Genomic DNA, 24,317 nt, shown 5'->3' on the forward strand with positions numbered 1-24,317 from the left:
CCCCCACCATCCGGCCCGCTGGGCGGGTCCCTCTGACGTTCGCAGCGCGCGCGGAACGTAGTTGAGCTCGGTGGGCGCGCGTCTGACGTAGGCGGCGTGTGCTTGTGACGCGGCGTATGGGGCCTTCGGCAGGGAGGAGGCGTCTGCGGGAGTGCCGGGTAAGTGGTAGAGACCCCCCCCCCCCCCGGCTTAACCCCCCCGCCTCGGCCCGGCCCCTCCCCGCCCACGAAGGGTGAATCCCCCGCTCGACCGCTGTCCTGGGCTCCCAAGCGCCCCGGCGCGGCCCTTCCCCCCACGGGGTTTGCGCCCCCGGCCCCCCCCCGCTACTCGGCTCCCACCCCCCCCGGTTCTGCCCCCCCCAGCTCTCCCCCTCCCGCTACTCGGCTCTCACCCCCCCCCCCGGTTCTGCCCCCCCCTCGTTCTCCCCCCCCGCTACTCGGCTCTCACCCTCCCGGTTCTGCCCCCCCTCGGCTCCCACCCCCCCCAGTTGTCCCCTCCCCCGCTACTTGGCTCCCCCCCAGCTCTGCCCTTCCCCCGCTACTCGGCTGCCCCCCCCCCCCCCCCAGCTCTGCCCCTCTCCTGCTACTTGGCTGCCACTCCCTCCCAGCTATTCCCCACCCCCAGTTCTGCCCTTCCCCCCGCTACTCAGCTGCCACTGCCTCCGCGGCTCTTCCCCCTCCCTTCCCCCCAGCGTGGCGCTGACCCAAAACAGGGGTTTAAACCCCCCCCCCCCATGTCTATTCCTCTGTAGGGTTTTAACCCCCCCCCCTTTCCTCCCTTGAGGACTGCTGTGGAGGCCATGTTATTGCTTGGGAACGTGCCCCCCCCCCATTAGTGCCATCTCCCCACTCTGTGGTGTTAACACGCAGTCCATGGGAGGCTAATCCCCCCTCCCCCCAGTGCCCTCCCCACCCAGGCCTGAGAGGCTTTGGTGCTTCCCTGAAGCAGAGGAGCCTTACTGCAAGGTGTCAGTCCCCTGATCATGGAAATGGGCAGGGAAAGTCAAGGGTCAAGGAGGGCTAGGAAACGAATTTCTTCCTTTATCAGCCATGCAGGAATCCTGCCTGTTTGAGGGCAACCCTGTGTCCCTGGCTGTGGTAGGTGTTTTCTCCCCGTACATTAGTCATAGATTTTTGTGGCAAAGGTCTCTGTGATTCAGTACTCTCTAAAAAAACAGAATGTGATATCTGTTTTCAAATGGTGTTTCCATTTGATGCACCCTAGCCAGGCACCTACTGGTGTTTTCTTAGATTAGACTGACAAGGGTGCTGTGTGTGTGAATCTCACTAGTGCTTCTCTAGGGTTGCCAGATGGTTTCAACAAAAATTCCGGAAATACTTGACATTACATCACAATCTACATTACATCTTATTTAGAAAATAACTGGACATTTATATTTTCTCATTTATAACTTCTCAATTTGTTTCCCAAACAGAAAGCTAAAATACTGGACTGTCTGGTTCAAAACCGGACACCTGGTAACCCTATGTTTCTCACAAGTTCTGTGTAACTTTCAGCAGCCCACCTGTGAGGCAATGAATATTCCCATTTTACAGTTGAGGAAAGTGAGTGAGAGACTGGGAGGAAAAGTGATTTATCCATGGTCACATAATGATTCAACAATAGAGCCAGGACTACTACAACCCAGGGGTCCTGACCCCAAGTCCCCTGCATTAATTACTAGATCACACAGGCTTCTATGGTAAATTGTACTGAATGCATGATTGTAAACTGGGTGAGGGAGTAATCTATGTGACCCTTGTTCCTAACGTTTAATTTCTCTTCTATGATTTCAAGCCCAAGTCTTAGCTAAAGAAACAGCCAACTCCTCTTTCTCCACATCAGTTAGAAGCAAGTCCCTGTAACTGGGTAACTGCAGACTCTGGCAATGTGTTTGTTTCCTAAAAATGTGTGAGTCGTCAGTGGGCATGCCTTTTACCTGATCCATAGAAGGTGGAGTCCTGTATCTGGACAGTGTGCGTCCAATCACTTAAAATCTTTCTGTATCATTCAAGAGCATTTCTGCATTATTTTCTGAGACGTTTACAAATGAGCTGAACTTCATGATCTTCCTATGAAAGATTGATATTACCATTACCATTTTGCAGACTGGGAAACTGAAGTACAGTGGTGACCTGTCCAATGCAGTTATGTGGTTAAGGTGCAAAATATATTCTTTCCTCATCTATGAGAAGTGCTAGTTTGTTCTCATATTACAGCTCACATGTTCTGCTTACACCTTTTGTGGAGGGCACCATGGAAGAATTGGTTATGGTTATTATTTCTTAGTTTGGTGCCAGCTTACTTGAGATTTGGTTGGGGATGTTTTATACATGAACATTAATGAAGGAGCTGCTTGTGGAAAAAGCTGACTTGCCTTTTGCTAAATTGATTTCATATTTTTGTAATTTTTTGGTCTTGCTTTGCTTCTACCAGTGTTAACTTTCTCAGTAGTTCTGCATTATCTTTCTTTTCTTTCAGCTATGCCAGTAATAAAGATACATGTAAGGGAACACTTCCCCTCTCACTAATTTGTTGTTTATTTAGGAGATACTCTAAGGGCAGCTGCCCATCAACTCTAAAAAGTGAACTTTGCCACACAATTCCTTCACTGAACATCAACAGTTGCTCTCCTGAAATGGGGACATCTGGCCTGTTTTGTGGCAAAGTTCACCTATTAGAAAAACAGCTACACTGTGTTCAAATGTGGCTGTTAGACAGGATCTCCTATTGTACAAAATAGCAGATGTGGCAGAAATAACTTCCAAAACTACAGTTGCTTTGTTTTTATGCCTTCCCCGAATCTAATTTTCTTTCATGTGAACTTGGCTGGTTATGGTTCCCTTATCTACTTGCTGTGCATGTCTCACTTGAAGGTTCTTATGCTCTCTGTTTTTAAGGAAAGGGGACCAGTGTTAAAACAAACCAAGGGTCTCCACAGTTAGAAAGGCAGAAACTACAGCTTCTCATTCCCTTGTTCTTTTCTTAGCTCCAGCCACGGACCAACAAAAGGAAGATACTCCTGAAGGGGAACAAACTGAGGCTGTACAGAGCACAAGGGGAGACTGAGTTCCTTTTACCTTGTTCTTTGCAGCTAAGCTTCTGCAAGAAGCCAAGAGATGGAGCCCCCTGGCATGACCATAATTGAAGGCGTGGGGGATGAAGTAACCGTGGTGGCTGGCATGGTGGTTCTTGTCCTGGCTCTGGTTCTGGCATGGCTTTCCACTTACGTAGCAGATGGAAGCAGCCAGCTTTTGGGAACTATTGTAGCTACAGGTGAATCCTCAGTGATCCATCTTGGCCATGTCGAACGGTATGTGGGGAACTCAGTAACGCCAGAACCCGCGGAGCCCCAGGGGTCTGCTGAAAGTGCAGAAGAAAAAACAGACGAGGAAGAGGGTGCGGCCTCTAACTTGGGCCCTGCAGTTGAGCAGGGGGGCAGTGGTAGCACCTCTGACTCCAGCCTCGACCATCTGCTGAACATACAAGGCTTGCCCAAAAGGACATCATCCAGTGAGTCCAGTGCCCTTGAACAGCTGGGTCCAGAGAGCCAAGGTCCCCTGCCATTGTCACGCCTCAGGGAGGAAAGCGAGCCATGCTCTGGGCTTATCAAAGTGCGTCTCAAGTTCCTCAATGATACAGAAGAGGTGGCCATGGTGAGACCGGAGGACACTGTGGGTGTTCTCAAGAGGTAAGACTCCCTTTGATGGAACTTCAGGCAATGGGGGAAAGGATTCCACTTGAATCTGAGGCCCAGACTAAAGTGCACAAACCTCCCACCCTCAAGCACAGACATGGGTACTGCGACGATTATTCCTGGGTGTGTCTGGTCTAGGCACTGCCTGACCGTAAATGTGTAGTACAATTAAATTGAACTCTGGGGCTTCTAGGCCTGTGCTCTCCCTGTTGGCAATGGCTTGGAAGGATTTTTCTCTTACTTTGTATAACTGTTGGTCGGTGATGTTACCTGGCTCTTACAGCCCTTCTCAGCAGTACGCACAGAAGGGGAAGTGACTTGCCTGAGGTCACCCAGCAAGGCAATGGCAAAACTGGGAACTAGAACCCACCCCCTACACCCCACTTGATATTTTGTCCTCTTCTCCCCTGCCCCCTCCTTCTGCCTTTGGCTACTGCTTGCTGTTTGCATGGGACAATCACCTTGGGGCAGGGAACCTTGTCGTCTTGGAGCATGTAAGGCACTTTCTAGACTATGTTTTGGTAATGGCTACGCGGGGCTAATCTGGATTGGAGCCTGAAATGGCTGGTTTAAGGCACAAATAAATGTTTGAACCCACTGTGAAGGTGGTTTCATTTTCCTATTCACTGGTAGCTAGAACAGGCAGAAGCTGTGTAACTTCCCCATTCTGCAAACATAAATGGCTTCGTCGCTGCTGCTGTGTTTTGGGAAGGACAGTGAGGTTGACCATTGCTTACTGACTACATTTGACTCCTCATGACACTTAACCTTGCTCTGTTGTTTGGGTTTTATGCCAGTTAATGGCTTGAGCACTCTGCTTAACGGGTCGAACTTTATATTTAACTGGTAAATCGCTTAAATGGGGGGAGGGGAGGAATCAGCCCAACCACCAGCAGGGTGTATTCTGGCCTGCCATAATGAAGGCTGCTCCAGCCAGGCTGAAACAAGCACCAGGCTGGAAAAGCCCCCGGCCTGTGGTGGGCAGGGTCTGCTCAACCCCCCACTAGCTAACCGTTACCAGTGAGCATCACTCAGTAAGGGTGATGAATACTGATTCGCCAATTAGTCATTCACATCCCTAGCCACTATCCCAGGCTTGGCTGCATGTAGGACTGGTGCTTAAGGCCTCTCTCTTAAACTTTGCCTCTTTCTGTTTTCCTGAAAAGCAAATATTTTCCAGGACGAGAAAATCAGATGAAGTTTATCTATCAGGGGCAGCTACTCCAGGACCAGGCACGGACCTTCCGCTCCCTCAATATCATGGACAACTGTGTGATCCATTGCCACCACTCTCAGACCACCAGCTTGCCCACGGCAGACTCTGTGGTCACCCCAGGAGAAGCAGGAGGGGTCACAGTGAACTTAGGGAATCTGATGCTCCCTGTTTTTGTGGTGATGCTAGCTGTGATCTGGTACTGCCGCATCAACTACCGCCAGTTCTTCACTGCGCCAGCCACCGTCTCCTTGGTCGGGGTGACTGTCTTCTTCAGCTTCCTGGTTTTTGGGATGTATGGACGATAAGAGGCAAAGGTGAAGGGGTAGATACTCTTGTCTGTCCCTGTCACCAGAACCCAGCCTTTGTTTTATAGCTTGTTTTAAATGTGCTGAGACAAATGGTGTTAGGGAAACTGGCTAAGGGCCCAGAGAATCCCCTGCCTGCTCAAATACGAGAACACCTTCTGTATACAACAGGTGGAAGATTCACTGGTGCCTCACTTTCCTGTTGCTTAATGAGACTTTCTTCCTTGGTAGAAGGAGACAGCTTTGCTGGGTGCGCCTGCTGCACTCTAACTGGCCTGTTTCATTTATGGCATGAGATGAATCATCACTCCCAAGACACTGCAGCAACTCCTCAGGTAGAGATGAGGCAAGGGACAGAAAGTCTCCTTCCTCATGAACATCTTTAAAGCAGCCTCAGCTGCAGGAAGGTGGCCTGTAAGAAGATCTACTCTCTAGCCTGGCAGAACTCTGGTCCGGCCTCTCTTCTGTGGATGAACGGGCTTGTTAGAATGCAGCTACTGTAGGTTTGCATGCTCAGGCTTGCTATAGGTTAGGCTAAACTCCCAGGAATGCACTCTGGGGAGGACAGCATGTTGCCCTTGATCCTGCATGGCACCACTTTGCCACTCCTGGAAGAGGTTAGGGGCTGCCTTCCTGGATTACATAGAGCTGGCTCAGTCAGCATGTGAGTGAAGTTTGTGCGCACACTCCCCCAGGATCTAAGCGCTAGAACTCCCTTTCAGGGATACTGGGCCCTCTAGCAGGCGTGTTTTGTATTGTACGAGGTTGGCGCTTATAGTGCTAATTCTAAAGCCCAACTATTCTCACAGGCACATTGTGTAAATGGGAGGGAACTACTTTTTAAAAGGACTCTTTTTTGTACATGGAAGGTTGCACCTTTTGCTGAGCGCTCCCTAGCAGGGGGTAGATTTGTGCCTACCACAGGAAGTGTTGAGGCAAGTGTTCTTCATTCTTTACAGCACTTTCTTCCTTGCCCTTGGTTTTGCTGAATACATTTGTAAAGACAGGCACCAATGTGGATTTTGTGGAGAGAAAATGAATACATGGAAAGTTGCTCCGGGTGGTTAAAGGCTGCTTTGGTTTGCAGGGGAGCAGAAAAGAATTTGCCTTAAGAGAGCTGAGCTTATGTTGTGGGTAAGGACAGGGCAGGCTTACTGTATCCCTTTTCACTGAAGTTGCTAACCATTATGGGGTGGAGGCTGAGATTCCCAAACAAATGTAGAGCCTTGCTGTGTTTCAGCCCAGTTAAGCCTCTAGGTCTTGTTACTTACCAACTTCCACAGCAGTGGTTGGGCTCTTTCTTCTTCAAGCAAGCATCCCCTCCTTCCTTGTTAGACAGTGAGCTCGTCATGCCCCATGGGATGAGCAAAGAAATAGGATTGTTACAGGCCAGAAGAAAAGCCACAGGCGGTGAGGGGACCACTATAGGTTGAACATGTAATGAAAAGGAAGGCCTGAGAAACAGACCTGTGAACTGGCTGGTTTAGACCTTGTCTACAGAGGGAAATTGACCAAAATACCTAGACTAAAGGTAAGCCATTCTGAAATAGCTTCCCCTGTGAACACTTCTCAAATATTCTTATTCCAAAATTACTATCCTGTGAGTGGAACTACAATTCTTCTTGGCAGTTTCCCCCATAGACAAAGGGGGAAGCCTTAAGGGTCAAGTCACCCCACCCAGCCAATTAAACAAGTACCGAGGCACATGTAGACATAGGAAGCAGAAAAAGCTAAGCCAGAATGAGTGATTCTAGTATAACCGGATTCTGACCAGGGCTTTTACTAACAAACCAAAACCCCACACCCTAACCTGAAGTAGTTCTACTAGCACAAAAAAAAGCACTCTGTTCTTGTGTGACAGTCACAGCGGGGACGTTGGCTTCTACTCTCAATCACTAGCAGCAAGACAGGTCTCAGTGCATGACGCAAGGGTACCACTGCATTCTGGCCCTCCCTTCCAATCAGTTTCAGTGTGGCAGCTTGCACATTTCGTTTCCATTCTTCCTTATGTAGTTTTATGATTAATGATAGACCCTTGGGAGGGGGCTGTTAAAAAAAAAGCCACAGTTGCTGTAACTTACTATTTCCCATCTCAGAAGGGTGGACAGCTGCACTTTTCTGTATAACATCATTAAAGAAGCTTGGATACCAAGTCAAGATGCATTTTATTTACATGGGCAGCCACAATCTACTAATGGGAATACACAGATCTTACAAAGTTGGAACTACCTGTACAGGATGAATTACATATGCAAAAATAAAAATTTCAAGACCACAGTACAGTACTTACCCCACCTTCCCCACTTGATCACTGCCTGTGTCGTTCCCCACCCCCCGACAGTTGTGTTGAGGGACACAAATGAGAAGTCACAGGTGCAGTTTCTCTATATCGTTACAAATTAAAACCCTCCTCACGACCAGTATCATGATAGAATGCAGGGTTTCAAGTGAAGCAGGCTTACCTTACAAATAAAAATGGGAGGGGGAGGAATACAGAGCCTGTATTAAAAAAAAAAAAAGCAGCCTTGATTATTCTCTGAGACTGCATTGAAACTAATGCAGCTGTGCTTCCAGGGATTTCTACTAGCAGCTATGGCAGTGGGGGGTAAACTTGGGCTCATTTGTTGTTGTTGTTTGGGGCTTGTGTGCACACAGTGGCTCCGTGGCAGTTAGCTCCACTGCCATCAATACCTGGAGAGCAGGTGGCTAGCCAGCTGCTCCTAGAGCTACTACCCATTCACCTAGACAGGTTCTTTTAAAAGTCTTAACCTCTCTGCACTGTGCTGTAGTGACCCCCAAAGCACAAATCCAACAAGTAGTTGAACCTTAGAAGGAAGAGCCTGTTGCAGACTGCCCTTCCCACATCTTACTGCGGCAGGGTGGACTCCTGCTGCCCGCCTTCCACAGAAAGGTCTAGAGCAACACAAGCGCTGCTCTGCAGGACAGCGGTCCATGGTCCCTACAGGCCGTTGTTCCTACACTGACATGCCCCGGTGCCCACAGCAATCATCTCAGCACCTTTGTGGAACCTCTGGCTGGGGGCAAGCTACAGCCACTAGCCATGCTCGATTCAAAGTGGCACATGGGAGCACCCTGCAGCCCTGCCCTGAAGCTAGCAGCATCCCTCTGACTTGGCTAACCACAGTGGTGTGAGAAGCCTGCAGTTGTGTCTATTGGATTCACTAGAGAGACAACAGCCAGCTCAGCCACCCTAGAGCCAGGGGAAGGGCATAGTTCTAAGCAGCCCAGCCACAAGCCAGGAGTCCACTGGAGATCACTGCTAAGTTCCCTGGCTCTGGGCTGGAGCAGCAACACAGCTCAAAGGGAGGGAGGGAGCAAGTTGCTGTTCCCCTGTGCAAGCAGCCAGCGAGCTGCAGTGATCCCCTCTGCTAAGACCGGAGGAGGGGGAGTGGATGAGGGGCTGAGACCACAGACGGCTCAGTCTCAGCCAGGGGTTAAGCAGTGCACAGGGCCACCACCACAGAGTCCCATCCCCCCCCCCCCATGACTCTGGCACCTGCCGTCCCAGCGAGCAGCACACTCACTAGCAGAAGGCACAGCAAGTCAGCACCCTGTTCACAGGGACAACTGCATGCGAGGCCCGAATCTCTGCCACGCTCTGGTACCCCAGTGAAGAGCATCATGATTCTTAACCTAGATTAAAAACAAGACTTCCCCCCCCCCCCAAATGAGCATGGGATAAAGAGGCAACTTCTGCTTAGCCTACCTGCACCCAAACCCCAGGGGACAGGCCCTCCCCTCCCCAAGAGACACAAAGTCCCCACTGCCTCTTCCCTGCAGCCAGCCCCTTCCCTCGAACCAGACGGGCTGGACTTCAAGCCAGACAAGGGAGTCCAGCCAGAGTCTAGCTCAGAACAACAGGTGCCAGGTGCACGTTAGTTCGGACAGGGAATCAGCAAGGCGCCAGATGCCTCACTTGCCCTCGGAGACGCCCTTCCTGTTTGCCAGCCTGCAGAGCCTCTGCTCAGGGTTGATCCCCGTTCCAAGGGGAGGCCCTGCCTGGAAACCACTGGCGAGCCCAGGTGGACCCACCCATTGCAGGGAGCGAGCCGTTGAACAGATCCCAGACCAGAGCCACATTCCCATGTCAACAGCTGACCAGGGCATGGCCTTGTGCCCCACACTCTGGCTCCTGGTCTCCTCCATTGCTCCTCAGTGTGAAGAACCCCTCTACCCCGCCCCCATATTCATCTGCAGCTGGCAGAGATTACGCCCCATGCAGCCTCCACCACAACCCAAGCAGCTAGCTCTGCATGAAAGGGGAGGGCTACATCCCCCTGGGCCAGAGGATGCCGTTGGCTTCCTGCCCTTTCATTGAGGGTGCCCCAGCTCTCCCCCACAAAGCAGCACACCCCAGAGGGCTGGCCCAGGGCCACGGCTCTAACCGGAAAGGCTCCCCACCAGTCAGTTCTCAGATGCGGACGGACAGGCTGGCACAAGCACCCAGGAAGTCAGACACCTGCTGCCACCTGCAGGCCACAGAGCATTCCAGGTGCATTAGCAAAAGGCTGAGAAGCCGACAGCCACTTCAATTCTCCCCCCAACTGCAAATCAGCCGGCTCCTCACAGAAAACCTTAGAAACAAAACCGGCCAGCTCAGGTCTCTGGTCCCTGGGAGATTTGCCCCACGCACACGCCGCTGGGACAGCTCAGCTGGCTGCAACCAACTGCTGATAGTCGCCGAGATGGAAATTCAAGACAAACCAGAGAAGAGCAGACCAAAGAGGAGAAGCCAGCGGGGCCTGGTTCTTGGGGAAGAGACACCTCGGGAAGAACAGAAGCTGGGGGGCCACCCAGGGAGAAGAGGAAAATTAAGCATTCTGTTTTCCAAGTCAGCAGGAAGCACATGGTGTCCCTGGAAACGGGGTGGGCGTATCCTGCCCCGAAAATGGGGCCGGGGTCCCGCTTAGCATGTGCCGGGTAAAGAGTCGCCCCTAGCCAAGGGCAACCCAAGCAGCGCGATTCGGTGGGCTCGCACACGGCCCTCCCAAGCCTCAGGGAGACGGGCGCCAGGGACGGGGGCTAGTAGGTTCTTGCCGCCCCTGGTTTTCTGGAGCGGTGCGCCAGCCTCGGCAGCCACAGACAGAGCCCACACTTGGGCACAGGCCCGGCTGCCACGCCCCCTGCAGGACAACACGAGGCAAGGCAGAGCATGGCGAGGGCACACCCTGCCCCACACCCGTTCCGAGACGGCTCCAGCACCTCGCCCTCGGGCTGAACGCGCCAGCCACACCACAGAGCCAGGCAGCCCAAAGCCCAGCCAGGGCACGCCAGGCTGAGGTGTCCACGTTACCCTGCAGCCTCTGCTCTCCCGTGCCCAGCACACCGACAAGTGCCCGCTCTGGGGCCTGCCCAACCAACGAGCACCAGCACGGAGTGAGCCTGGCACGTGGCCAGCACCCCCCGGGAAGAGCACCCCACATCAGACTCTGCCACATGGCCCAGTCCCAACAGGTGCAAATGAACACAGACGCCTGGAGCCAGTCAGGCCCCTCCGCACCACAAGTCTCACAGCCTTAAGGGGAAGGCCCTGAAAGGACAGACCCTGACTGCCATTGACCCTCGTCCTCAGGGGTCAGCGCTGCTGCTAACAGGACAGCTGTGGGGCCTCTTGCTCCCCGTCCATCCCCTTCAGAGCAGGGCTGGCATGGCCAGGCTCCTGCATACCTCCCTTCAAGGCCCAGGTATTCGTCCAGTCCCCCCCCGCCCGGCTCTAGTGTGGCCAAGGCACCACCGAGTCATGATAGGACATCCAGTAAAAATCACAGAATAAATAGACACGGGGGGATGGGGATGCGACACGTCAGCCGTGTCCCCAGGCAGTGACGTCCTTCAGCGCCACCGCACCCTGTCCCGAAGCCAGGGGCAGTCCAATTCCTTCTCTTCACAGTTACTCGAGCGGGGGGGTAGGAGGCACGATGGGCGTCAGGCAGGGCCGCCACCCTCCCCCGCCCCTCAGTTGATGTCGTCGTAGATGCTGGGGGTGGGGGGCGCGGGCGGTTTGGGTTTCTTCTTCTTGCTGGAGCCCAGCCCCGGCGCGCCCCCCACCAGGCTCAAGTGCGGCTTCTTCTTTTTGGTTTTGCGCGACTCCGAGTTGTTCGTACCTGGGCCGAAGGGAGAAGAGGGACCATGAGGGAGGAACTGGGCCCCGTGTCCCGCCCCCCCAGCTCCAAGAAAGTGCCCCGCTCCAGAGACTAGTCCCATCGGCTCCCCACTACAGACTCCCGTGGCGACTCAGCCGGAAAGTCCAGGCCCTGCAAGGCAGGGGAAGCCGGGAGCGAGTGGCTGGAGAGCAGAGGGGTTTCTATTAACTGGGGGGCAGCCTGCCCCTTCTGCCCAGGGCACCACAGGCCAGGGACCCCAATTCCTCCAGGCACCTCTCCCGAGGCTCTGGCAGCCAGGAGAGACCCCCCCCCCCCCACCACCACCACCACTTACTTGCTTTCGAGGAGGCTGAGTCGGAGGGCGAGATGTCCGAGGAGCCGTCCCACTGCAGCCGGCTCATGAGGGCCTGGCTCTCTGCCACATCAAAGCTGTCGTTTTCCATGCTGCCCTCTGCTTCCGGGAGCGAGCTGGGGAGGCCACACACGGGAGGGGTCACAGCCTTGCCCACAGACAGCACCCCTCCCCCCACCAAGCAAGGTTAGCAGTCAGCTGGGCCAGGGAAATTGGGGGGGGGGGGGGAGGGAAGAGGAGAACCTGCTCCAACTGGCCATCCAATGAGGCCTTGGGATCTCCTGTTACATGCAGCCCCCTCCCCCCTCCCATTCCACTCGTTTTGGGGGTAACCAGCAAGGGCACTTCTGTTCCAAGCCTTCCCCAAGGCCTGGCTGCCACTCGTCTGCTCCATTGGAGGGACCGTGCCTCGCTGGGACACCCCCTCTCCCCCCCCCGTCCAGCTGGCCAGAGTGGGGTGGGGTCACAAGAGCCCTTCCCTCCTGCAGCTCCCCAGATCCCCCCTCCTCATGCTGCTTGGAGCCTTCTCCAACCCCCCCCCCCCCCCCCCCCGAGCCTGGGACAGGTTCCCTCTTCCAGGAACCGAGAAGTCCCTTCCCCCCCCCGCCCCGAGCCAGTCTCTGGGGCCTCTCCCCTCTGTGGACCTGCCCGGGCTGCCAGCCCACCTCTGTCACCTGCCTCCAACGCGAGCGAGACCCGTTCCCCGGGGCCACCCGCCCGGCGCTCCTACACCTGGGGTTGCACAAGGGCTCCTCTGGTGAAGCTGCGGCTGCTCTTGCCAGAGATCTCACACCAGGGCCTGGCAGCAGAAAGCCCAGGAGCCCGTCCCTCTCCCCTGGGCGCGCCGGGTCCCATCGCACTTACGCGGAGGGTCCAAGGAGGTAGACCCTGACTGACCTCCGCTGCTCGTCGGTGTGCTGGGGGCAGCGCAGCGACCTGCGGGGGGACAGGTGGTGAGGCCCAGAGCGCGCCGTGGCTTGTCCCCCCCTCCCTGCACTTTCCAGCCCTGCCCTTGCTCCCTGGGCGGGGAGTCTTGCTGATGGGAGGGGGCTACCCACGGGAACTGAGCCACAGCTGCTCCTAGGACAGGAGAGGACATCCAGACCCGCCCCCTCCCCCCCACAGTCCAAGGCTGCGGCAAGGCCTGAGCTCACCCTTTGGGAAAGGCCCAGAGCCCTGGGGCCACGCTCTCACCTGGTGCACATCTTCTTGGTGTGTTCGGAGATCACCCCGCATTGCTGGCGAGAGAACAGACGGGGTGAGTGAGCCCAGAGGCAGCGAGGGCAACCGGAGCACAGGGGCATTGCCACGTGGGGCTTTCAGACACCCTTAACCAGGGACCTTCCTTGGCAGCCAGAGACCCCCGGCTCTGAGGGCAGCACAGAGCTCCAAAGATTTCAATCCCCAGGGCAAAGCGGCAGCTTTACCCCAGCAAGCGGCTGGAGCCAGCAGCAGCTGCAGAATTTACACATTTCTAGCCCCGAGAGCTACCAAGGCGGCCTCCTGCCTGCAGCTCTTTTCTTCCCGAGTCTGCAGCCAGGCAGCCCCAGGTGCCTCTGCTGCTGCGAGTCGCTGAGGGGGTCTCATGTTGGTCTGCAGCTGCAAAAGCAACGAGGAGTCCCGTGGCACTGTGGAGACGCACAGGTCTATTTGGGGACAAGCTTTCGTGGGCAAAGACTCGCTGCATCAGACGCATGGAGTGGAAGTCAGAGGCAGGCGTACGTAGCACGTGAAAAGAAGGGTGTTACCTTCTCCAGTGGAGAACCAGTGCTCCTGGGACACTCAATAAGACTCAAAAGTGGCCGTGCTTACACACACACACCCCTCTCAAATTACAGTGGGGGAGGTCCAGGTTGGATATTAGGAAAAACTATTTCCCTAGGAGGGTGGGGAAGCACTGGGACGGGTTCCCTAGAGCGGGGGTGGCCAACCCGTTACAGGCAAAGAGCCAAAATAGTTGTGTGTATAGCACAAAGAGCCGGGGAGGAAAAATTGTCGAGGAAAAAACAAATTGTCGAGGAAAAATTGTTGAGGGAGGTTACCCCTTTAAGAAACACGATTACAGGCTTTTTGGCCACATCAGGCTCCCGCTGGCTGCCACCATCTTGAAGATGCCACTTTGAATGGCCACACCAGACAGCACAGGGAGCCATGCGCAGGGGCAGCTTCACAAGCCGTGGCTATGGCTTCGCGAGCCGCGCTTTTGGAAGGGGAAGGGGAGGAGAAGAGCCACAGCCGGCTGCCCTAGAGGTTTTTAAGTCCTGGCTGGGAGGATTGAGTTGGGGTTGGTCCTGCTCTGGGCCGGGGGTTGGACTCGATGACTCCTGAGGTCTCTTCCAGCCCTGGGATCCTATGTCAACGAGAATCTGCAACGCTGCAAACTGGTCACTATTCATCTGGGTTTGAACAGGGGCTGGGGCTGGCTGGCTCACTCCAAAAGCAACTTTCCCTCTCCTGGTCTTCACTCCCTCAACTGTTAGGAGTCGGCCACATCCACCCTGGCTGAATCAGCCTCGTTAGCACTGGCCTTCCTCTTGAGCAGTGTTTCCCAATTGGTGCTCCGTGGAACCCCAGGGTTCGGTGAGAACGCAGCATTGCCCCGCCCCCTCTTAAAAAGAGACTATTTTGCAGGTTTTTTTGCTCAACCAATTCTGGCAGGGCTCTTTTTGGGGGGGGGGGGGGGGGGGCTTGCCAAATTTTACCCTGGGAACTCTAGGGGGGGGTTCCTTGAAATTATTTTAAGCTGAAAAGGGTTCCGTGGCCAAATAAAATTGGGAAACACTGCTCTCGAGGAAGCAACTCCCTTTTCGTGAGGAAGTGGGTCTTCACCCAAATCCATGTTAGTCTTTAGAGTGCCACAGGACTCCTCCTTTCTGCTGCTGTAAGAGGCACCGTCAAACCGCTGCAGCATTAACGAAGGATGTTAAGTATCAGGGAACTGACTAATCGAATCGTGGATGCATTTTGACTGTTCCATGTGGCCGTTGCTACACTTCAAAGGCGAAAGCACCGCAGGGAGCCCGGGGTCAGCGGGAGAGTCCCCAGCTAATCCCAGGCTCCATGCAGCGCTGCCGCTTTGAAACTCCACTTGCACCCTGGGGACAACCCCAGCTGGCCCTGGGCTGCATGCGGCGTTTCAAAGCAGCAGCGTCGCATGGAGCCTGGCGTCCGGGCCCAGGCTTCAAGCAACGCTGCCGCTTTGAAGTACCCCCTCTTCTCCCCCCCCCTTTTCTTGTCTCTGATGTGGGGGGGGGCACGACTAGTCGAACAGCCCGTCAATTGCCGATAAGCAAATGCTTATGGGATAAGTCGACTAGTCCTTCACGTCCCTACATAAATCCAACTAGACTGGTCAGTTTTGCTGCTGCTGCGAGCCCAGCAGGCGGCAGCGGGAGGGATCAGCAGCCAGACACGCTGGCTTTTCACTGCAGGGACAGGGCAACCGTGTCCAAGGTAGGCAGCCTTTGAACAAGGAGCAGTGCCCAAGAGGAAGGGCTTGGGAGACACACTCCAGAGTCAAGACCCCCAGGAAGCGGAGGGCAGGAGCGGTCGCTCGGAGCGTTAGATACTTACTAGCTCCAGGCTAGGTCCAGTACAACTCCCAGGAGCAGGGGAGGAGGCATGGGCATTTTTACTTGGACCCTAGATCCTTAGACCCCCAACTCATAGGCTTGATCTCACAGGAATTGGAGCAACCTAGTTGTGTTGCCTCCCACCCTGGCTACTTGTATTGCTCATGCCCCAAGCAGAGCAGGAAAGCGACTGTCCAGCTCTGACTGCTTTCCAGATCTTAGCTCTTCCCACCCTGGGCAGCCGACTGCCACTGGGCCACAGACACCCCCCCCCCCGCCGGTAGCATCTGAACCGGGGATAGAACCAGGAGCCCTGGCCCCCACACAGAGGAGGGTGGGGGAAAATTCCCTCCCGATTCCCCCCCAGGAGGCAACTCACCGTGGTGAGCAATGAGCGGAGCTCCTCAGGACCCAGCGTTTCGTAGCTGATTCCAGAAGAATTGCTGTACTGCAGGGAAATACGAGGGTGACGGAGCATCACAAGCATTTTCGGGGGCGCAGCGCGATATCGCTGTAGTGAGGGCCCCAGAGCAAGACCCCACAACTACACGGTGCGAACCAGCCCTTCTAAGCTACACACACAAGATCAGTGGTTCCCAAACCGTTCAGCATCATGCCCCCCCCTTTATGATTTTTGAAAAACCCTCATGCCCACCCCGGTCCAAAAAAACTTGTTGAGCGCGTGCTCTCACACACACACACACACACACACACACACACACACACAGCAGGGCAGCAAAACTTGATGGGAGGGGGGGCTGGGTCACCTCACGCCCCCGCCCCCTTGGAATTTCTTCACGCCCTCCAGTCCGGGAACCGAGGCACAGGGAGGGGAAGGTCTGAGTCACAGCCAGACACCCTACCCACTGGGCCATGCTTCCCTCCTCCCCAACACGGATTCACACCTACACTCACCTTAAAGGGATCCGAGTTCCCACCGAGCTCCCCTGAAAAGAGGGACGAGATGATGAGAAACGTCCCTTTGGGCAAAGGGAGGGATGGGGGCTTAAACAGCAGCCACGCCCCCTCCCTCCCTACCTGGGCACAGTGTCACCAAGCAGCCCCTCCTCCCGCAGCCCTGCACGTCCACGGTGCCGGACACAGCCCCGGCCGGAGGGGGAGTGTAGGAGGGGCTCCCAGGAGAAGCGGGTTTAAGGGCAGGAGGGGGCAGGGGCAGGCACAAGGGAACAGAGCGAGGGAAGAGCCTCAAACCGGACATGGCAGGACCAAGGAAGCCAGTGAGCAGGCAGCAGGAACATTTGGGAGAGGCCCTGGGCAAACGCCCGCCCCCTCTCCCCAGGCCCCTTTTAGAGGAGCTCTAGTCAGTGGGCACCATGAGATGTGAGCCAGGGTGTCCGGCGGCCGCTGGCAGCCCTGCACCCACACTTCCTGTAGGATCCTCCAGGAGCAGCTCAGCCGCAGCCATCAGCTTCTCCGGGGAGAGCCAGGGACCTACAGGGAGCAGCTCAGCAGCCCAGGACATTGGATCCTCCTGGGGCACCCAGCAGCCCAGACTATGCTAGGGGATCCCCCGAGGCTAATGCCCTGCCACCCTCCTGCTCCTTCTTCCAGCCTGGCACGGCCATCGCCCTGCCGCGCGGCTCGGCCAGCGTCGGTCCCGCCTGCCCCACAGTTGCTGCCAGGGCTGGGCTGACGGCACCGGGGCGCCCCCCCCGAGACATCCGCTCAGTCGGCTGGGCTGTGGGGAGCTAAGTCCCGGCCCCTCGCCACTCACCATTCTTGTGTTTTAAGGATTTCGATCTCCGGGGCGAGTTGGGGTTCTGCAACGAGAGACAGATGCTTTGGGGGGAGAGAGAACGTACCTGGCCCGTCCCTGCCCTTCTGCCTGCCACGCCTCAGGGACAGCCACACTTTCAGCCACACTCCCCACCCTGGTTAGCCAAGGGAACGGACTCACCTGGGACCAGAACAACGGGGTCTATGGGCCACCCATCCAATGCCTGGGGCTTTGCTGCACCAACAGCATCCTCCACTCTCTAGGGACCAGGCTGCTCATCACCCCCCTCCCCAGCCCCACAGACTAGCTGGAGACGAGCGCCGGCCACGCCACACGGCGCTAACCACACTCCCTCGCAACGCTCGCGGGACCAGAGCAGCCCCGGGGAGGGAACCGGCAGCAGGAAGCTGGGACAGCGCACACCGCATGTCCCGTGCCCCGGTGCCATGCGGCTGGAGGAGCCACAGGCAAAGCTCCCTTTATTTTTCCCCCCATCCAGGTGGGGAATAAATTTTGTTGCGGGCACTGAGGCACAGGTGGGGGTGCACCACCCCTGCAAACATGCTGCTGGCTGTGGGCAGCTGTAGGCCATGCGGCACATACCTTATCGGATTTCCGCTTCTTTGCTAGGAAGGGAAGGAGAAAGGAAGAACGGTCGTTAGCCCTGACGGCGTCACCAACACAACATCCAACCAGCCTCAGAGCCTGCCCCCCACGTCCCACGGGAGCGCCGGGAAAAGGGGTACAAGTGTCCACAGGAGCCGGGGTGAGAAACGAGGAGACAGGATGGCCAGGCCCAGGAGAAGCCGAGCCCCACGCTGCTTCGCTTGAACCCTTTTGGCGTCGGCTGCCCCACAGGCTGCTCCCAGGGCAGCTCCTGTGGGCCTGAAACACACGGCCACAGGCTCTCGCGCGCTGTGCTGCCAGCTCCCCGGTGCACTTCTCAGCCTGGCTGCCGACAGAGCAGAGCCGGGGGGCACAGGAGGGAGACCGGAGCCTCTGGGTCTATGCCCTCCCCTAAACGAGATGCAGGTAAGGTTCTTTCCCAAACTCGCCCCCAGGAGAGGCAGGACAGGCCGGGGGGCTCTGGGCTGGACTCAGGCACTGGGGGGTCAATTCCTGGCTCTGCCCCACGCCCTCCTCCCCATGACCTTGGGCAAGAGGTGCTGGGCTCTGACAGCTGCTCCACAGAGGAGCAAGTGAAGGGCAGGCCCTGGTGGGATGCCAGGCTTAAGGGATTCTGGGTAGGGACCCCCCCTTGCTTCCCACACTCCCCAGGGTCACTGGAGGTGGGGACCTGGCTCTTCCTGCACAAAGGCTGATGCATGGTAGAGCCCCCTGACCCACCCGCTGCCCACAGCCTGCGCTAGGCAAGCGCCCCCCACCCCCGGCCGCGCCACCTTTCTTCTCGGAGCCGTAGGACCAGTCGTTATCGTTGATGTCGTCGTTGTCCTCCTGGTCGCTCTCGGATTTGTTCATGTTGTTGCTGCTAGCGATCCTGTTGGGAGACAGAGACAAGGGCGCTCCAGAGGCCTGCTCCCCCCGGTCCCGGGGCAGGCGGCCCGAGGGAGAGGGACAGCCACCCGCCCAGGTCTGGGGAGGGGCATCTTGAGCATGAACAGCCGCATGGTGGGGTGGGGGGAAGCAGGGAGCAAAACAAGGAGCAGAGGGGTTTCACCAAGTGAAGGTTTTGCAGAAAACCGTGTTAATTGCAGCTAGGGAAACGGGCCTCAAGACTCCTGGGCTCGGTGCCTGAGTCCAGGAGGGAAGCAGGGTCCAGTCATTAGAAAGTCAAGAGGACTGAGATGCCTGGGTTCTGGCCCCAGCTCAGAGGGAAGGAGGGCGGCCTAGTGGTTACATCAGGACTCCAGGGCTCTGCATCCAGTTCAACCAGACTCACCGCAGTACCCTGCTAAGCTTCCCTGTGCCTCAGTTTCCCCCGGGGGGGATACATCCATGGGTGGGGGCTCACTGGTCATGGGCAGCTGAAAAGGGCTCGGCTTAGTGGCCACTGCCGCCCGCCCCGGCCCTCACCTCCTGTTTGCGATCCGGCTGCTGTTGCGGCCCATCCCCAGGCACTTCTCCAGGTGGGGGGCGAAGCGGGAGGCAGCGATGCTGCGGCTGCAGTTGGGACACACGCACTCCTTGTTCTTCCACTGGTTGTAGACCTGGCCGAAGATGTCCACGCCCGGCTGGTCCACGATTTCTGAGCAGAGGGGGCACACGCCTCAGCCCTCCCGGTGCCACGTCCCTCCCTCCGCCCCCACAACGCTCCACGAGAGCCCAGCATTCACCTGGCAGGGCCTGGCCGGGCACCGAGAGCTCCCCCGGGCCCCGAGCCCACACGGGGCACAGAGCCAGTTTCTGTGGGCACCTGGGTTGCCAACTGCACCGGACATTTGGGAATATTTACAGCACTAGCACCGGGGGGGGTGTTACAGTGGGAGCTGGCCCTCTAAGGAGGTGGGGCTCTGCCACATGCATTCTAGGCTTACCGGGAGGACGGGTAAACGCAAGGCCGGCCGCGGGATACCAAGGGAGCCTTGGCGTGAGCACAGCAAGAACGGCCAGGAAAGGGCTGGTGGAAAGGCCTGGGGAGGTGGAGTAACCCTCCAGAGCAGCGACAGACAACCTGGGCCAGGGAGCGGGCGCACGGGTGGCCCTAAGACTGTTCTAGCCAAAGCTGCCTCCCGGGACAGGCTGTTTTGCTCACGGCGCTTGGTGAGCTAGAACGTGCCCGAGCCGTTTGATTGGCTGCAGGGGACGCGCACAGACAACTGTGTGCGCAATCCACAGGCGCCTCCCTTCACCTGCCCTGCAGGGCTCTTTGGGGAGACCGGGTGAAAAAACTAGACAGAAGCCAGCGGAATCTGGCAACCTCGCCCGTGGAGGACACTAAACAAAACGCCTCGCAGGCCACATCTAGAGCCCCGCAGCTGCAGGGTGCCCACCGCTGCTCCAGAACTTGGCAGCAGAAACTCCCTGAAGGGGAGTCACTGCAGAGCAAAGTCTGGATGACTGGGATGGAAGGGGACCGGGGGGAGAAACTGAGGCAAGAGGGGGCCCGAAGACCAACAGAAGTGCTGCTCCTGAGTCCAACCTCCATTGGGGCCTGCACTCCAATGCAAATACACAGTGGAACTAGGTATGTAAAAAAGGTATGAAAAAGTAACTTAAAAATCATAGCGGTTACGTACGCTGCAGGCTCTGCAGCGTGAGGCTTATACTGCAGAGTCCGCAGCGCAGCCGGCTCCCTGGGAGCAGGGACGGCAGTCGGTGCGTGCCGGGAGCTGGCTTAAAGGATAAGCCGGCTCCCTGTGTGCCCCAGCTCCAGCTGCCAGCCCTGCTCCCAGGGAGCTGGCTGCCGCCCCCTGCTGCAGGCTCTGAGGTACCAGAGCTTGCAGTGCGGGGTGGCAGCTGGCTCCCCAGGAGCGGGGCCAACAGCCAGAGCCAGTGCACACCAGGATCTGGTGCCAGCTGCCGGTCCCGCTCCCAGGGAGCCGGCTGCCACCTCAGAGCCCGCAGTGCAGGGCAGCGGCTGGAAGCAAGTGGGAGCCGACAGAGAAGTTTAACTGCAACTGCTACCAGTAAGCTGATGTTTGTTGGTTAAGTGGTTCAACTCTTACATCCCCAGGGGCTGGGACTCCAGGGAGCAGAGAAACAGTCACTTCACCAATTGTACTAAAAACCCTCCTTCCACCTTTCTACCAAGGCCAGTCCCCAGCCAGCCCCTTGCTACAGAAGCGCCCATTCCGCCACCATCCTGCAAGAGCCTCTCGCCCTCCCCCACAAAAAAAGAAACGCAGGCCCCTATTAGCACAGCCAATGCCAGACGCGTCCTTATGACTTCAACTGACTTGGCCTTGCGAAGCAACTTCCACTTGCCTGATGAAATCCAGGCCAAGTTTGAGGTTTAGATTCATTCCTATTGTCTGACCCGCCACTACCCAAACCAGGCTCGCGAGCCCTCCACTTGGGGGGTGAGCATTCATGCTTCTAAAGAACCGACCATAAAGCACGATCGTGTCATCTGAAGAGGCGGGTTGAGCCCACAAAAGCTCCCGGGCCCACTGACAGGTTTTGTTCGTCTGTAAGGTACTGCAGGACTATTCGTTGTGTTTTCAGTTTCTCTCAACACAAAGCGACCCTCTTGGGGTTTCTGTTTAAGCCAGGGCCTCATGTCAGGCCAGGAAGAGGAGCGGCGCAGGAGTCTAGTCGGACTGCAGACAAGTCACACTTTATAAATACGCAGTCAGCGAAGGATTCTTGGGGATTCCCCCTGTGGCCCTAACTCAACATCCTCGCTCGGCTGCATGGAAGCAGGAGCCCTGAGAAACCCAGCCAGGCAGCGGCCTAGAACAGCTGCAATGCCAGAAGCAAAGGGAGATGGTGTAGAGGGGACCCCTTTGGTCTGAAAACCGCTGTCTGGAGCGTTACCGTGCCAGGCACTGACAAGGCCACGCGCACGCAGATTTTGGACCTGCTGATTAAGGGTGGGATTTTTAACCAATCTCGTGCAAGACCTAGCACGAGGACAGTGCAACTGGGTAGGAAAGTGCTTTGAGCCAGCAACAGCTTTTCCCCTTCCTGAACCAGCTCATCTACCCCCACATACAGCAGCTTTCACTGCGCACACACACGAGAGAGGCTGCATCCCCTTACCGGGACCAGTCTAGTTCAAGCAAGACAACACCTCTGCTTTGCCCCGGCCCCGCTCAGAGGAAGACAAGGGTTTAAAGACCAGGAGTCTAAAACCACCAGCTCCAGGGCAGAAGGCGGCTTCTAATGAACAGGGCCAGGAAGACAGGCTGTCCCATCATCCTCTGAACCAGCTGGGGCGGCCAATGTCAGGGACAGGATGCTGGGCTAGCCCAGGGGTTCTCAATCGGGGAACGTGCGCCCCTGGGGGTACGCAGAAACTGTCCAGAGGGGACATTCGCTCCACTAACTATTGGCCCAGTTTTGCCACAGGCCACAACCAACGCCTTCGCGAAGGCAGGACAAGCTCCGATTTCCTACACTGACTTGCAGCGTGGAGCACACAGCAGCCTGCGACCACCACCAGGACCAGATGTAGGTTCCAATGGATTTGTTTTAGAACCGCACGGCAGAGAGAGAAAGTCAGTGCAGCGTCGGCACTAGCGGGCTGTGGCCCTTGGATTTTGAAGGCTGATTTCGCAAACACGTTGTTTTTAAGCGAGATGATGCCAAGACAGATCAGGCTCCTGCAGGGTCACCCGGAACGCCTGAGAGCCACCGGTCTGGATGGACATTGGATCTGATCCAGGGAACCCTCCTGGATCTCAGCTGGGTGCCCACTCTGAGCAGGAGTCTGCACTGGGTGTCTGGCCGGTTTACCCTCTAGCTGGGTAGCTACTGTAGCTGTGTCTCCCTTGCCAAAAAGGGCCTTTCAAAGCTCCACAGGGGAGCCGCCAAGCCCTCCACGTGCTTCTAGGGGTGCTCTGGAAGCATCGGGCCTCGCTGTGTGAAGGGGCCCCATGAAAAAGCAGATCTCGGAGCCCAGTTCTCCATTTCTAGAGCACCAAGCTGACGGAGCCCTTACAACCCAAGGAGGGTCCTGCCTGTGCTCCCCTGTAAGCCCCAGGAGGGGGAACGGTGCCAGAAGGGGAAACTCACCGAAGTCCTTCATGCTGTCGGGGTCCGTGTCGTCCAGGAAGAAGTAGCCACACTTGACTGCCCGGTGCACCTCGAAGCAAAGCCCCAGGCAGGCGTCCTCGACCAGGTCCGTGTAAATCTCGTGAGCGATGGCCTGGAGCCCAACGGAGCCGGTGAGGAGCAGCGGGGAGGGGGCCCCGATTGCATCCCACCGGGTGAAGTTACCCCCCTGCCAGCTTCAGCAGCTCCTGCCACCAAAGCCCCCCCATCCTCCGCCCGAGATTGCAACGTTGCTAAGAGCACGTAGGCCTGACTGCGGGGTGCTGAATCGCTGGGGGGACGGACGACCCAAGGCACTTCCAAGGCTGGTTGCACCCGGAAGAGGAAACACCCCTGCAGGGCAATGGATGGGGGGGGGGGGGGTTGTTTGAAGGGCGGATCCAAGATTATTCCTAGCAGCAGGGCTCATCCACAGCACAAGCACCAACTGGCCGCCGGCCCCTTTGCAGTTACCACCCCTCGCCGGGTTTGTGGGGCGTTGTCTTAAAGGGGACTGTAGCCATCGCCTCCCATAGGGGGTGACCCCGGGCACTGGGGTCCCCGAGCAGCGTGTCTCTGCACCACGCTCGTCTGCCTTAAAAGCAGCCCCGTGGGGAGGCTCCGTGGGCTGCTGTGGGTAACGGGTTCCCTGACGTGCTCCGTACACATGGCCGCCAAGCGCTTCACCAGGCAGGGGCCAGGACCGTGCGGCACAGGAGCAAAGCAGCGGGGGGCCAGCCGGGCACGCTGCCCATCGTGCCCCGGGCACAGCGCTGCCGGGATGAGATGGGTCCCAGCGGCACAATCGGCGCATCCCCGGGGCTATTCCGGGGACAACCCTCACCCCCACCGCTGCAGAGCACAGGTGCCCCCCGCGACCCCCATCGGACCCCCACCCCAGCACTGTATCCCCTGCTGCCAGCTTTCCCCAGTGTATTCTCGGCCCAGCTGGCTCCACAGTGCCGGGGCAGCTGCCCATGCGTGGCTACAGGGACATCTGGGTGAGTGCAGGAGGGATGGCTTTACCCCAGCTGGGGGGCGGGGGAGAGAGAAGAGTTCTCTTCCCCCAGAGCACAGAGGAGCTGCCCTGGGAAATCTCGTGACTCCTAACTCCCCCCCCCGAGGCAGCAGACATCCAGCTCTCATCTTCCTCCTCCTGGGGTGGTCTCGCACAGTCTGGATGTGCCCCCACCCTGCCAAACACCCCAGCTCCTCCCCTCCTTGAGGACTCAGCTCAGGACAGAGAGAATTGGGGGCCAAGCAAGGCGGAGTCTGACCCCCCCCCCCCCACTGCCTCTGGCAGAATGGGGGGCACAACTGCAGTCTGTCAGCGCCTACACCTGGAGAGAGAGAGAGAGAGAGATCCCCCTTCTCCCTGGGGACCCAGCAGGCGCTGCCCCTCGCGGCTGCCTTCCCTCCAGCAAGCCCACGAGCCTTTCCCCGGCAAAGCCGTTCTTTAACCTGCCCTAGACACGCCACGTTTCACTGCCCTTCCTTCTGCCAGGCCCTCCAGCTTGGAGGCACGGCTTTCCTGTCCCCACATCCTGCCCCTCGGATACATTCCTGGCATTTCTGGGCCCATGAGTCAGGCTTGGCTCTTGCTGGCATCATCTCCCCTCCCCCAGCATCAAAGTTGCCAGAGCAAATTCCCCCCCCC

At 57.2% G+C, this 24,317-nt stretch overlaps 2 protein-coding genes across 6 annotated transcripts in view; one reads left to right on the forward strand and one right to left on the reverse strand.

Annotated features, from left to right (window-relative positions):
* On the forward strand, positions 1-7,370 carry TMUB2 (transmembrane and ubiquitin like domain containing 2). Of its 3 annotated transcripts, none has more exons than XM_075911206.2 (3): positions 1-158; positions 3,095-3,691; positions 4,864-7,370. In XM_075911206.2, the coding sequence occupies exons 2-3, from the start codon at positions 3,120-3,122 to the stop codon at positions 5,216-5,218; spliced, it is 927 nt and encodes a 308-aa protein (XP_075767321.2). In that variant the 5' UTR covers positions 1-158; positions 3,095-3,119; the 3' UTR covers positions 5,219-7,370. The 3 variants fall into 3 exon arrangements, with proteins under 3 accessions (XP_075767321.2, XP_089630098.1, XP_089630099.1); XM_089773972.1 differs by having other exon boundaries at positions 10-158; positions 2,990-3,691; XM_089773973.1 differs by lacking the exon at positions 1-158 and adding an exon at positions 954-1,097.
* ATXN7L3 (ataxin 7 like 3) overlaps positions 7,365-24,317 on the reverse strand; it is a 21,139-nt gene continuing 4,186 nt past the window's right edge. For 2 of the 3 annotated variants that reach the window (XM_075911204.2, XM_075911203.2), the window contains exons 3-13: positions 22,643-22,775; positions 19,040-19,211; positions 18,406-18,503; positions 17,609-17,631; positions 17,003-17,048; positions 16,183-16,214; positions 15,647-15,715; positions 12,890-12,933; positions 12,560-12,631; positions 11,678-11,811; positions 7,365-11,343 (exon numbers count right to left, since the gene is read on the reverse strand). In XM_075911204.2, the coding sequence (XP_075767319.1) occupies positions 11,195-11,343; positions 11,678-11,811; positions 12,560-12,631; positions 12,890-12,933; positions 15,647-15,715; positions 16,183-16,214; positions 17,003-17,048; positions 17,609-17,631; positions 18,406-18,503; positions 19,040-19,211; positions 22,643-22,775 (972 nt within the window). In that variant the 3' untranslated portion in view covers positions 7,365-11,194. The remainder of the gene's footprint in view (positions 11,344-11,677; positions 11,812-12,559; positions 12,632-12,889; positions 12,934-15,646; positions 15,716-16,182; positions 16,215-17,002; positions 17,049-17,608; positions 17,632-18,405; positions 18,504-19,039; positions 19,212-22,642; positions 22,776-24,317) is intronic. The other variant, XM_089773971.1, reaches the window with a different exon arrangement.

This window comes from Pelodiscus sinensis, chromosome 29, assembly GCF_052426305.1.
Source record: "Pelodiscus sinensis isolate ZL-2025 chromosome 29, ASM5242630v1, whole genome shotgun sequence".
Taxonomy (NCBI): Eukaryota; Metazoa; Chordata; order Testudines; family Trionychidae; genus Pelodiscus; species Pelodiscus sinensis.

Excerpts from the sequence above, each read along its gene's own strand:
- TMUB2 (XM_075911206.2), top strand. The coding sequence starts at position 3,120 with ATGGAGCCCCCTGGCATGACCATAATTGAAGGCGTGGGGGATGAAGTA. Across the intron at positions 3,692-4,863 it reads ACTGTGGGTGTTCTCAAGAG|CAAATATTTTCCAGGACGAG; the intron begins GTAAGACTCCCT and ends TTTCCTGAAAAG.